The sequence below is a fragment of the Typopeltis vanoorti genome, chromosome 10 (genome assembly GCF_054136105.1).
Source record: "Typopeltis vanoorti isolate ZY-2024b chromosome 10, IOZ_Tvanoo_1.0, whole genome shotgun sequence".
Lineage (NCBI taxonomy): Eukaryota > Metazoa > Arthropoda > Arachnida > Uropygi > Thelyphonidae > Typopeltis > Typopeltis vanoorti.
The window spans coordinates 4,718,327-4,733,831 of record NC_143558.1 but is presented as its reverse complement, the minus strand read 5'-3'; the positions used below and the strand labels follow the sequence as shown (position 1 = coordinate 4,733,831).

At 34.2% G+C, this 15,505-nt stretch overlaps 1 protein-coding gene across 5 annotated transcripts in view; it reads left to right on the top strand.

The window, feature by feature from the left end:
• Positions 1-15,505, top strand: part of Cpsf100 (cleavage and polyadenylation specificity factor subunit 2) — a 325,511-nt gene that overhangs the window by 93,354 nt on the left and 216,652 nt on the right. For all 5 annotated transcript variants that reach the window (XM_090399663.1, XM_090399659.1, XM_090399662.1 and 2 more), the window contains exon 7: positions 8,421-8,519. In XM_090399663.1, coding sequence (XP_090255789.1) covers positions 8,421-8,519 — 99 coding nt within the window. The remainder of the gene's footprint in view (positions 1-8,420; positions 8,520-15,505) is intronic.

Genomic DNA, 15,505 nt, shown 5'->3' with positions numbered 1-15,505 from the left:
TATCACTCCTATCAAATATGCAATGTTAAGAAGGACGTCAAAAACAAAAACGTATCCCTTTGATGTTAAGCCAATATAATAATATATACTATATTATACGTACAAGAAACACTGTAACTATAACATAAACAATTTAAACACTCACATAAGCATCTTTTTTGTTTGTCCTATTATAATTACGTAATAGTAAAATAGAGGGGGTCGATAAAAAGTCAAGAAACTCTTTAAGGAGTCGACGGTGAAAGAAGTTTGGTGACCCCTGCATTAAGGGAAGGGCCACTACCCAGATTAGTTTTGACCTTTATTGAGGTCTCTTCAGTGGGAGCCCGGCTCAAGTGGAGATACCAGGCAGAAGCATTAGCAAGGTCATCTCTACCTGGGAGTTACTGAGATATTAGTGATGTTTGCTTGCTCCACCTTTGCAACGAGTTGCACGGTGTTGTACCACCTTACCCCAGTCCTGTAGATACTTTCAGGTGCAAACTTTGTTTGCTCACACTTGGATAAAGGATTAAACTAAATTTATTATAGTCTAACCAAGTGAAAAATAAACTTTCAATTGTCTTGTGAATAGTTTGAAAATAAATTATTTCAAACATCACCAGGATGAATAGATGGATCTTCTTCCCCCCGCACAAAAAGATGAATGCTCATGTAACACATGCACCTATTTTTTTTTTTTAATTCAAATATTTCTTTCTTTCTTAAATAACTGCATCAAATTAAGTTTCTGATAATAAGTGAAAGTGAAAATAAGACAGGGACTCCCTCAAGGTAGCATTTTGAAGCCACTCCTTTTTTCCAGATAAAAATATAAATAAAGAAACAAAGATAGCTATGTTTGCTGATGCTGTGGTCCTATTCTCAGCTCACAACAACCTAGAAACAGCAGAAAGTCACTTAAACAAAGCCATTGAAAGTTTAGCTACATACTGTGAAAACCAAAAAATCAAAATTAACCCTAGTAAATCAGAAATCTGTGTTTTTACTATTAATAACCACCTCAAAAAGTGGAGACCAAAGATTAAACTAAACATGTTGTAATAGGTTTCGCAGTATAAAAAGAACACAGATGGTTAAAAAAAATAACTATTTATTAACTTAAAAGCTAATATTTCGCTGGTATTATATCCAGCATCTTCAGAGCACACAACACAAAGTTTGTTACAAAGGCAAGACAACCACAATCTGGTGTAACAGTGGGGACAGTATAAGTGATTGCAGCGTGCAACACAAGACTAAAGTCCTAATATGGCGCCATCTAGGTTAAAAAATAAAAAAAATTCAAAGTTTTGAAATAGTAGTCCAAATGATAAAAAATAAAAGTAATAAATATTAATTTGGTCTTAGGATGACTGTCTCCCAAATCTTTGGTAGATTTATACAGCCATACTTGTTAAGGTTTGGAGTATGTTTCAAGGCTTCTGTTGATTCCAGGAACAACCTCTCTGACTTGTAGAAGCTTCTGTGCATTACTTTTGTTTCTTTCCAATTGATCCTGTGTGCAGGGGTATCCAAAGCATGGTCTGCCAGACCCGACTTACCATAGCGAAAGTGTCGGATATATTTTTTGTGTTCACTGAGGCAGATGTCCACATTTCTTCCTGTCTGTCCATAGTAGGCTTGATGGCATGAACAGGGCACTTGATAGACACCTGGATGTGATAAAGGAGTGCATTTGTCCTTAGGTGAACGGATGAGAGTTGCTAATTTTATATAAAGTATAAATACTGGTGTAATTGGTGTTTGTTAAACACCCTAGATATCTTTTCAGATGTGCCTTTAATGTATGGGATGGTGATGGTTTTGTTGTAGTCTTCTGTGGTAGATAGAGGGGATGGGATTTATGGGTAGCATTTAGTATATATTTTATGGGGATTATAACCATTGTTTAAGAAGGTTTGACGTAGGTGAGAAAGTTCAGCAGTGAAAGCAATGTCATTGGAACAGATTGCTCTAGCTCTATGGGTTAGTGTTTTTAAGATACCATAAGCCTATCCACGCATATTAAACTAAACAGTCAACTAATTACATTTAATGAAAACTCCAAATACCTTGGAGTTATCCTGGATCCATCGCTAAGCTTCAGTAAACATATCAACAATGTTGCAGTCAGAGTAAAAAGAAGACTAAATATCATGAAAAGTATCTCAGGTAAAGAGTGGGGAGCCAGTGCTAAAACCTTAGGTCATATATACCTCTATTATCCATCCCATAATGGAATATGCTTCTCCAATCTGGATGCAAACATCACAAACCAGTTTAGACAAGTTTATAAAAATTCAGACAAATGCAGCTAAAATCATATGTGGACTAAGGAATACAACTCCTGGAAAAATAGCAGAATTCGAATCCAACCTTGTTCCTTTAAAAATTAGGTGGCAAGAAAATCTTACAAAATTTTTTGTAGAAAAAAGAGCCAACCTTGTATATTATAGAACAAGTGAACTTTTTAAAAACTGGAAACCAACAAACAGAATACAGAAAAAAATCAACATTGCATGAAATCATAGAAAATAAAATTTCCTTGGATTGTCCAAATAAAATAGTTGACTACCCAGCATTTCCTGGAGAAATATAGTTGTCAACTCTGAAATAGGGAAACATGAGAAAAAAATCCTAGAAAACTTTGAAATCTTCTGGTCATTAGCCCTTTCAAAAATAATGAAATATGGACCTGACTCAATAAAGATCTACACCGATGGCTCCAGAAATCCAAATGACAATTCTGGGAGTGACATACTGATCTATGGCTCTCATAAGATAGAACTAAAAACAACTAACAGTATTGGATGCAACTCATACCATGCAGAATTAATAGCCATTAACACAGCACTGCAATATTTGGACAAACAAAACCCGAGGGAGTTTATATTTTTCACATATTCCTTAGCAGCCCTTCAAGCTATTAAGAACTGCTACAATTAGCCATCAAGAAATACTTAGAGGCATAGTAAAAAAACATAAACAAACTACACAAGGATTCCGAAATAATTTTCCAATGGATCCCATCCCATGTGGGATTAAAGGGAAATGAAACTGCAGATGAAGTAGCAAAAATGGCCGCAACATCAAGTGATACCATAGATTTCGATCTTTTTAAAACCACCCAAAAAGAAAACATAAAAAGAACAATTTTTCAGGACTCACCACTGGTACTCAGCAAAAAATCCAGGAGCTAACATCAACTCCAAGTTTAATCGCAGTGCCACTACCATGATCTCTCGCCTCAAGACCGGCCACACAAGACCAATCAAGTTTAGCAATGGCATAAAAGTCTTCCCCACCTACAAAATCTGTAACATCGAGGAAGCATCACCAATGCATTTGCTAAACTGTATGAATATTTCCAAATGTGAACTCTATAACAACCCAGAAAAGGTGCTGTATAAAATACATGAACTTGACCTCTATGATCTGGTGTAATAATACCATGGGATAATTAAAAAAAAAAAGAAAAAAAGTTTTTGATAATAAAAGTGAAGTTGGATTCTAATTATGTAGAAAATAGAATAAATGTTATTTGATTCAGAATCCAACATGATTTTCCATCACAAGGGCTACGTTTGTAAATATTATTTAATGTAAATAACGTAAATTATAATTTGATATCATATAACTATCTTAATTATATCAAATATTTAATTATTTAATTAAAGAAATGTGTTAATGGTAAATAGATTCTGTATTAAATATTATTAAGCTATTTTATTTATTGTTATGTCAATATTATAGAAACTTATATTTGCAATATTAACTACGCATTTATTGAAAAGCAAATATTCTAATTATTCCTATTTGTGTATAAAGCTTAACGTATGTAACGACTCAATGTAGTAGTATAGCCTTGTCTAACATTGGCGAGAATGTTTGTTTGTCTGTTGTCATGGAGACACGTGAAATAAACGAGCGCGAGTGGAACAGAGCGTGGGCTGAAGAGAGAATAAAAAAATATATAAAAAGTAAGAGTTGGGACGGAAACTTGGAAGTAAAAGGAAGTAAGGTGATAAACTAAAGAAGTAGAAGTAAATAAAAGGTTCTTAAGGGTAGGAGTTAAGTGGATAATTTTTATAAGTGAGCAAGAACATAACGAATTTTATAGTTAGCTGAAATTGAAATCAGCAGTAATAATATAAGGAAAATTAAAGCTACAATCTGATAAAGTAAAAAGCTGAACATTCAAGGAAAAATTCTGAATAAACCCAGCTGATCTAGTATTGCAGCTTATTTCCGATTTGCGCTAAAGAGAACCTCACAATGTTTTAATTAATTTATGAGTGGTAATAAGGATAGTTGAAGTGCCCTAATTGATGTCAAGAATTCTGAAGCGTAATTGATAGTGCTTTAAGTATAACTGCGGATAAGTTTGTAGATGTGTTTTTATTCTTTAAGTGTGATAAGTAAATTCCAGAAGTTTGCTCACAACATAATAGATGTTCTAGGAACCATTTCTGGTAAGGTCTATCATAGTGAATTATTAACTTTAACTGCGGAAACCCTTCGTGATTGAGAGTTGGAGATAGGAATTGTTTGAAAGATATTTTCAGCTATTAGATCCTGTAATATTTTGAACTTATAGCATGACTGAAAAATGTGTGAAAACTAATTAGATTGGATGTTCTATTATATTCATTTAAGTGTAAAAACTTTATAACCGAGAAGCTAAGAAGGTGTATGTGAAGACTTGGAAGATTGTGCTAATGTAATTGACTTGACTTAATATTTGACTTATTTCTATTGTTTAAAATTAGAAGTAAAATTTATGTAAGTGTTATATGACCTATATTAAATGCTTTATTTGTTAACCTAACTGTTGTATTTGCCTGAAATTCTTTTTACTGCACCGTTCACAAAAATTCGAATCTAGCGGGAATCCCAAAGAGAGAAAATAAATACTTCGGCCTGAATGAATGAAAAGACTGCTAACTAATTTTGAATTGATCCTACTATTTCATATAGACTTATCTAAGGATAGAGTGGCGCAGTATAATAGAAATTCCTCTAGCCTTAGATCAGTGATCAATTTACAATTAGTTTTCCTCTATTTTATGAAAGTGACTTTTAACAAGATGGCGGATTCAAACATCAAGAGAACAACGTCACGACAACCTCTATGATCTGGTGTAATAATACCATGGGATAATTAAAAAAAAAAAAAAAAAAGTTTTTGATAATAAAAGTGAAATTGTGATTATTTTAAATTAAGAAATTATTTTGACATAAATATTGTATCAGATTGTTAAAGAAATCTCTGTATTTCTATTTAGGATATTGAAAACATAACATTGCTGATGTATTATACACTACTACTATTATTGGCTTACTTCTTTATCAAACAGTAAAATTAAGCAATAGATGTTGAATACTGTGAAAACTTTCAAACCAGTAGAAAAGATAGAGTAGTTATTGGTAATTCATTTCCAGGAATTCCATTCTGAAATTAAAAAAATCTATTAAACAAAAAATTTGGTAAGGCATAAAAAATAAATGTAAATAAAAATAAATACTTAAAGAAATGCATACATTTTTCTTAGATTTGTAAAGCCTTGAGCTAAATTTTGAATCTACTTACCTCAGTGTGAATTAACTACACATTCCGTGTGTGTTTAGCAATCAACAATTTGATGATTTACAAACATAGAGTTTAAGGTGGGTACACATGCACGCCTCATGTCTTAACTGGTGAATGCTCACTGCATGAAAGAAAGAAAGAAAGTTGGTAGTGTAAAGGCATCCCCTGTAACGCAACGCCTGCCTTGTCCAGTGCTTCCACCAGCTCTATACTACACATAGCAAAAAAACAACTTGCAGTTTTTGCTAAATGTTATTAAAAGTAGCAGTATTTATTGCAGTATATTTAGTGCATATCCACATTTAATAAATGCTAATATTTAAATGCTTTTTATTTTATTTTCTTCTGACTTCAGCCCCCCGATGCGATGTATTGCCTGCTTACCGTGTTAAGCCAGCCCTGCTGCTTATTGTAGAAAACTACAAATGCAGTATGAGGTGATAACCTTCACTGGGTAGGAGACATGCAATTGTTGTTGATGCAAAGATAAGCTTCATAATTAGGGATATGGCTGATTTACAGCATCTACACAGCACCCACCAGTATACTATATGACCTTTTTTGAAAGAGTCATATTGCATACTGATAGGTGGAATTTTTCATTTTACAGAAGGCAAGGAGGGATGAAAGGACATCTTCAAAATGAATGCAATCAAGAAAGGGATAAGAGCTATATTCTTCTCTCATAGGGTGGTGTGTGGTTGAAATGTGTGGACAGACTCACAATCCCACCAACACACAAAAGAATAAGGCACGAAAATTATTAAAAAAAGTCACTTCCTGGCCCAAAGACACAGTTAACAAACTCAAACCCTTCCATGTTAAAACACCGAGGATCTATGGATCACCAAAAATTCACAAACCAGGCACACCCCTACACCCAATTGTGGACAGTATAAATAGTCCCACATACAAACTGGCTAGACATTTAGCGAAGCTACTAGCCACTCTCACTAACAATTCTCCCTCCTTTGTCAAAAATTCAGCACACCTAAAAAGCATCTTACAACACCTTACCCTAAAAAGCTTAGATTTAATAGTAAGCTTTGACATCACTTCACTATTCACAAATGTACCACTAATAGAAACCCTCAATCTACTGAAGTCACACTTCCCCCCTGATATATTTGAACTATTCAAATTCACAATACATGCAGGATATTTCACATGGAAAGGGAAAATATACAAACAAATTGATGGGACAGCCATAGGCTCCCCCCCCCCCCCCAGCCAACTTTTACATAGAACACCTGGAAAAACAAGCAATCAATACAGCCACTCTCAAACCAACACTTTGGCTACGCTATGTTGATGATGTGCTTGCTATTTGGCCACATGGCCCTGAGACATTGAAAACATTCTTAGCACATTTAAATAGCCAACATCCAAAAATCCACTTTACTATCTAACTGGAAGCCAACAACTGTCTGCCCTTCCTGGATACACTCATCACACGTCTCCCAGATGGTTCCTTATCATTTTCAGTTTTTAGAAAACCCACACATACAGGCAGATACTTACACAAACAATCACACCATCATCCTTCTCAACCATATGGCATATTAAAAACGCTAATCCATAGAGCGAGAGCAATCTGTTCCAATGACAAGGCTCTTACTGCTGAACTGACTCACTTACGCCACACCTTCTTGGCCAACGGCTACAATCCACATAAAATAAACAAAATACTAAACACTCCTAAGAAACCCCTCCCACCATCCACCACAGAGAACTACAACAAAACAGTCACCATCCCTTACATTAAAGGCACATCCGAAAAGATCTCAAGAATTCTCAATAAACAGAAACTACGCACTACATTCAGACCATGTAGCAAATTAGCCACCCTCATCCGCTCACCCAAGGACAGCATTCCTCCTTTATCACATCCAGGAGTCTACCAAGTACCCTGCTCATGCAATCAAGCCTACTACGGTCAAACAGGAAGAACTGTGAATATCCGCATCAGCGAACATAAACGATACGTCCGGAATTATGATTATGGGAAGTCGGGCCTAGCAGACCATGCTCTGGATACCCCTGCACACAGGATCAACTGGAAAAACACAAAAGTACTACACAGAAACCCGTATAAATCAGAGAGATTGTTCTTAGAGGCGACAGAAGCCCTAAAACACACTCCAAATCTCAACAAATATGGCTGTATTAACTTGCCAAAGATCTGGGAGACAGTCATATTAAGAAAAAACTAGCACTTTTCTAGGACTCTAGTAATATGATGTTTTTTTTTTTTTCCAGATAGAGGGTGCCAAAATCAGGACTTTAGTCTTTGTGTTGCTGCTACAATTTTGTTTAAGTACACCATGTTGTTTTAGTCTCGCGTATTGTGACAAACAGTGTTTTTGTGCTCTGAAGATGCTGGTTATAATACCAGCGAAATATCAGCATCAAGTTAATAAATTAATTATTTACTTAGTTTCTGTGTTCTATTATACCGTTAAAATAATAAACAATGTGTGGTTGAAATGGTGAACCTGTGGAGGTGGTGAGTGCAAGTTATATAAATGAATTCCAGAAAAAGTATGATAATAAGTCAGAAACCCCTTCAATGAGTCTCTGACTCCCTGGAATTCTAATAATAATAACCATATATATTAATAAATATATTAATAAATAAATAACCACATAATAATAACTGAAGCAGGCAAATAGCTGTAATTATAATAATAATAATAATCATTCAGAATTAAAAATACTAGCTGTAACTTCATATGCAATATTTTATCATTACTATAATATTAAATTTGAAGTCATTTCATATGGTTACAACATTAGGTTTGATATTTCCAAATTGCCGTTTTTTATATTTTCTTGTATATTTGTTTAGGATCAACTTTGGAGGAATCAGGACTCTGGTTTAATGGCTTATTCACTTGCACTTTTAAATAATGTTAGTTATAATGTTGTTGAGTTTGCCAAATCTCAGGTAAGAGTTTGTAATGTTCTTTCTTTCTTCAAAATGACTTAATTCATGTTCATTTTTAATCTTCTCTGAAATTTATATGCACAGGTTGCCAGCATTAACAGCATTCATAAAATACAAATATGTATTTCTTTCCTTTCCATTAAAAACTTAAGTTTTCCAAAAATAAATAGACATAAAGATAGATAAAGAATAATCACATTGCATAGTATCATTTCACATATTATTGTCATTCATTATATCTGTGACACATTAATACATGACTCATCATCATAATCAAATTACTGTCATGTACTACTACCCTTAGGGGATGTACAGGATAATTATGATAGCACTATATGAAAAAGTTACACCATTAACTTTTATTGTTGATAACGTCCTACTGACAAGTTTTCTCCAAATTTAGTTATCTGTCAAGAGTACATTATGATCAGATCTTATGTTTCCCTCTTCTAAGGCACTTTTAACCATATCAGTTCACCTCAATCTTGCTCTTCCTTTGGCCTTTTTACTGTAATTCTGGCAAAAAAACATTTATTCTGCTAACCTTTCCTCTTCCATTCTGTTTAAGTGGCCATACCACCTGAGATTAGCTCTGCTAACACATTCCTGAATGCTAACAATGTCAAGTACTTTTTTAATGTCTTCATTTTTAATATGATACTGCCATTGATGCCAGTATCATATTAATCATCTCTGCATTTCTTAAAGGTGATGTGGAGGTATTCTCCCAGTGCTTTGGCTTTGATACTTAAGAGACCTCACATTCTATATATGTGTTAACTATTACTAACCACATAATATGTCCTTTTTGTTACAACAGAGTACTCGTGCAAGATTATGATATTCTGTCACCCATTGTGATGGGGAAATAATAAAAATGAAGTTGTGGATTAAACCAAATTTTAGGAAATGTCCTCAAACTTGAGAGAAGAAATTATTCTTAGTGAGATAAGATCATCTGAGTTATTTCACAAGAAAAAAAAAATTGTTATTATTGATACATTCATTTGTGTATATTTTTTATTTCTTATTATTAATATTATTTACTTGTATACTTCTTTGTTAAGAACATGCTATCTAAAAACTAAGAGTGGTATAATTTATAATTCAGAAAGTACAAATTTAACGTTTGAATTAATGAGAACAGCATGAGAATATAAGGGTTATGTAATATCATTTTTTATCTTGATCTCATACATGAGAAGCACTAGACTTAACACCCAGGTGTCATGTGTGGAGAAGAGTAAACTAATAATGTTTCTTGAAAAGCTGGCGGGTTGTACTCATTAGAAAAAAACAGTACGAAGAATGTTTTTTCAAACAACAGAGGTATAGGAATGAAAGAAGATGATATATTGGTTTGATATGTTTTGAGTTGACCAGAGTGTTTGCTCTAGTTCTTACATGATTATGCTAATAAAAGTACCTATAGAAAAACTTAATGCAAAAACAGAGTACTTAATAGAAAGTGGTCTCTTAAGAGAAGGTTGAAAATATTCGAAGGTTGGTTGGTATAAGATTTATAAAGAAATAGTATTTATTTATAAAGACTATTTATAAAGTAAAATAGTTTTTGAATGAAAATGAATACCAAGATGCTTGTGCAGCCCTGTGGAAATGGCATTTGTATCCATAGCACCATTTCCTGAAGAATGACCAGTCTAAGTTTGATTCTAGTAGCAAACTTTTTCTAAGTTAGAAAAATCCGGTAAACTTGGATTTTTCATCCCATAAACTCAGAAAAATTGACTATTGACTGTAGAACTCATACTTTTTTAGACAATAATATATAATGTTATCATTAAGGACCACTAGATGACTTCAGTTGTTTGCTGTATTCTCCCCCCCCCCCCCCCAAAATGTTAATTAAAATGACTGTTAATCTTTGTTCAGCTATTCTGTGATTGCCTGAGGATAGAGATTAGTGGCTCGCTAGTCTTCAAAAGCTAGTTAGGCTAAATGGCCTCATCTACTCCCTCTGAGAATAAAAGGTGTTAGTGGATTTATTTATTGAGATTTATAAGAAGACCAAGGTTTGTAGAAGCTGATGAGGCTATTAATGTAATGTGTTTATTATATGATGAAGATGAATATGTGAAAGTTAGCCCAAAATGGAATCTATATATATATATATATATATCTATGATGGGCAGATATTCAGGATGTGCTAGGTGTATGGTGCACATCCACCAGTTAGAAATATCACTGATATTATGTTTTTGCATTTATTCCCATTAAAGATTCCCCTAATTGTTTCTAGACTTCGCATGATTCCTAAACATAAACACAATACACCAATGCTTCATGAAGAGGACACTTTTTGATGTGTAACTTTTCATCACATTTGGGTTAATAGTCTGAATGTTCTTTCAAAATACATACACCTTTGAGCTCTTTGAAAAGACGTACAGATGGCAGAGTGGGTCAAATTCTTAGCATTCTAGTAGTTTTAAACTGTTCAGAAGGTGAGACAGGGTGATCTCTGAGACAATAGCATGTATAGGCTATGATTGGTTATTGTGTCAGCCAATCCAATTGATCGTTATCATTTGTCATGAGTTGCTGTTTTTGTTTCCTGAGAGTTTCATCTGTTTTGTGTGCGTGAAGTGTGAACTGACCTGGTAGGTGTTTATATATAATATAGACAAGGTTTTAATGTATCATTTTCAATAAATTTATAACTTTTTTGCCCATATTTACAATGGGAAACAGTATTGTAGTAGGAGGAGGTAAGCCTCATCCTCCCCTTCCAAATTTTACACCTTTGAGTAATTTAAATTCTTCTACATTATTGTTTTCTAATATAATGTATCTTAAAACAAACACATTATTCTCCATTCTGTGCAGATTTGGTTACAATGAATTGATAAAATATTCTAAGTTATCCTACAATTAATTGCATTAGACCAATTAAGATGAGCACTGATGTGTTATATACTCTTAAAGCTTTCATATATCTATAAAAATGCAATCATACAGTCAAACTGATGTGAATTTTGTAGCACAGGTTGCATAAATCATGACAACACACCCAACGAAATGGGCATGTCACGCCACTGATATATTCAGAAGTTCTATAATAAAATATAGCAGCGGATTATACTGCATGATGTTTATTTAGAAATATGAAGTAGCTGAACTGGGTTTGCCAATTTTGGAGATACAGGTTAATATTTATGTAACTATGCTTGCTTATGTACCTTCCCTGTGGACATCCATTCCTGGTCAAGGAGTTCTCTCAGTGATGCTGCTGTCTCCTTTTTTTCTTCCTCTTAACGAGGATATTAGGAAAGAACTTGACATTGTCAGCATCCAGGAATGCATTAGCAGAGTTAATCTCAGGTGGTATGGTCACTTAAACAGAATGGGAGAGGAAAGATTAGGAAAACAAGTGTTCTCTGCCAGGTTGGCAGGAAAAAGAACTTGAGGAAGACCAAGATATAGGTGGATTGATGCAGTAAAAAATGCCTTAGAAGATAGAAATATAAGATCTGATAATGTTGGAGTCTTGACAGGTAACAAGCTGATTTGGAGAAAAATTGTAGATAGGAAGTTAATAATGATGTAATTTTGCATGTAGTACTATCATATCCTGTACAGCCCTTGAGGGTATATATCAGGAATTTGATGATGGTGATTTGTTGTTGTTATTATTTTTTCACTTTTCTATTCTTCTGATGACCAGTGCCCTGCTGCCATCTTTATTGCACAGTATGACCAATGGACTGGACATTCAGAAATTTGGCCTCTGTTTCAGCAGAATGGAGTGTGGTTGGCGGGGGAAATATTCAGCTAAGAGTACAAGAGTTATATGGTGCATTTGAACTCATACATGAAAAAATTGGTGCATGCATGCATGCAACCTAAATTGGCCATTGCTGATCAAGGCCGTGTCTAGGAAACCTATCTGAAAATTCAATGGTTAATATTTTTTTTTATTTAAATGAATGTTCTCTTTACTCTATCATAATATTATCACTGCCAACCACTTACATATTGATATTTAGATCTAAAAGAAGAAACAAATGATGCAGGGTTGTAGTTTTTTTGTTTTGTTTTTTAACTTTTGGAAGCATTTTCTCTTTCAGATCAAAGGTGAAATCTTAGCTTGATCCTTTGTTGATAATGTTATTGATAGATATAGTTGTTCTGAGTTATTCTTGAATGACAGAGGTCCAAACTTCACAGAAGAATTGTTTTTACGAGGTTGTCAAGTTATTGGAAGTTTTTTCATCAAGTGAAAAAAATCTTCTAATAACCTTTCTCTAATCCAGAGTAATTTAATAAAAAGGTGTGATACCTTTTGGCAACTGATATATGAAAGTATGACTTCTGCATTACTTCAACCTTAGTATTACCTCTGGGTCTGACTCCCACTGAAGAGACCTCAATAAAGGTTGAAACCGGTCTGGTAGTGACCCTTCCCATAATGCATAGCATTATACATGTGGAAGGAGATGTGCTTTGCCTTATGGGATACTAAGGCAAGTGATGTGAAGTCATACCACTTTACTACGAGTTGCCCCAGTCCTGAAAAATACTTCAGGCACAAACTTTGTTTGCTTACACTGGGATAAAGGATTAAACCAAGTATATAATTTCTTGGTATCTTTCATTTAAGGTTGTAAAGTTTTAAATACCAAGAAGGTACAACTCCATACAACCACAATGCAGTGGACTTTTAAGAGAATAAACAAATCGTCGAAATTCACACTCTTTCATGACTGTTGGACTTTAAGGTAAAAGATTGGGACTTGCATCTTCTTGCTTTTCTCTCAGATCTGCTGTACACACAGTAGTATTTGAGGAAAGACCCTGTTTGTGCTGTTTGATCCTCTTTTTCTTTCTGATGTCATCTCTCTTAATGCTGATGTGAGATATCAAGACTGATGAATTTTTAGAGAACATGATACAAAAATTTAATGTCTTCTGACTAGTAATAAAAGAAGCGAGTGAAGCTTTATCTGAAAGGAACAGGTTCATTTTAAACAAATTTTGAAGAGAAAGAAGCTTGCTGATGTAAATCTGTTCCTTTCAGAAGGAGCTTCATATCTTTTATTACTACCTTGGTGGTTTGGTCTTAGTATAAGACTGTTCGGATAAAAGGAAAAAAGTTAGTACGATAAAGAGCCAAAAGGCTATTTAAATAAAGTTTCGTACCCGGTTGTAAAATAATATGGGATTTATTATACCCTTAACTTCAGGAAAAAAGTTAGCTTAGGCACTAAAGTCTCAGAACCATATAGAGTTGTGGAGAGATTATCTCCTGTGACTTATGAACTATTAGACATCTGACACCTTGATAAATTTGTTACTACATACGAAAAAAGAATGTTAACAAATGGTACCACAATATTACCTGTAGTCATTCTTATGCAATTGTTGGAAAGTGAAGGGAACCTAAAGCCAAAGATAAAAGAAAGTTCTTTGTCTTCTAGCAATGCAGAAGTTCAGAATACTGCGAATATTTTATTGATGACTGTGTTAGAAACTTTTCTTGACTAATCCTACTATATAATGTAAATATGCTTCCTCTTAACCTCACAGGTTCTGTTCTCAGGCCTATATATTTGGTACTTCATTATGCTACATACAAGAAAACTAGGTTTTCTTTTTTGTTATACATGCTATTAATAAAGTGTGTGTAGATATATGAACACATATAAAATAAAATATATTTATATACGCTGCTTTGAAAGAAGTCAACGGATACATTGTGTGAGGAACAAACAGCCATGGCACCCACCTTAATAAGATGTAGGATCTCCTTTTGCTGCAATGACTGCAGCAATCCTACACAACATGCTTTCCACAAGCATACAGTAGCGATGAATGAGAATTTTGGACCAATCTTCCTGTAAGGACTGTTGTGGGGAAGATATCCCTTGACCTCACCTAATGCTCCATTTCATCTCACAGATATTCAGTAGAGTTAAGAACAGTGCTCTGTGGAGGCCAGTTAAGTGTGGTAATGTACATGTCCACAAACCACACAGTTAAGTAGCAGCCATGTGACACTGTGCATTGTCTTGCTGAAAGAGACAGTGACAGTGTAGGAAAAACATAACCATGCCATCACACCACCAACTCTGAATTTCATAGTTGTGGATATGCACTATGGCAGGGGTGTGGAACCCTTGGCACTTGTGCCAAATGTGGCATCCAAACGACTTTTCTCCAGCACTCAATCCAGGGCTCACCTGAAAAAATAATTAAATAAATAAATACATATGCAACATCTTCGCTGAGTTGTGTAGTTTAACTTAATGGAATACAATTTTATTAAGTAGAGTGATACCAAATAAAAATGCAATAAAAGAAAGAAAAGTTCAGGATAGGATACTTAAGTTGGAAAGGAATACAACAGAACAATTAAAAATAGATTTGGCTTCATGTAAATTCTTTTATATTTGTGTTGATTAACCTTGTAACACTACCTGATCATACCGCTGGGGTTGAAATATGTGTTATCTATTCGGCAAATTGATATTTCAAAAGTGGTATCCGTCACAACAGATGGTACACCCAGCATGATTGGTAAGGAAGCAGGATTTGTAAATCTGTTTGCAAAACACGTTGGTCATCCACTGATAGGTTTTCATTGCATCATGCATCAGGAGACTTTATGTACAAAAGCTGGCTTAAAGGAACTTCAAGAAGTGATGTAAACAGTAACTAAGGTTGTTAAATATATTTCTGCATCTACTTTGCATAAAAGACAATTTCAGAATCTATTGAATGAGATGGACCCTTGAGGGTACATGTCAGGAATTTGATGATGATGATTGAATGAGATGGATTCAGTGTACACAGGACTAATAACGTACAACAATATTCGTTGGCGTTCTGAAATGATTTGTTGAATACTTGGATGAGATAGATCTCTTTTTTGACTAATCATCAAATTCCTGCCGTACAGGATATGATAGTACTACATGAAAAATTTACATCATTACTAACTTCCTATCTACAATTTTCCTCCAAAT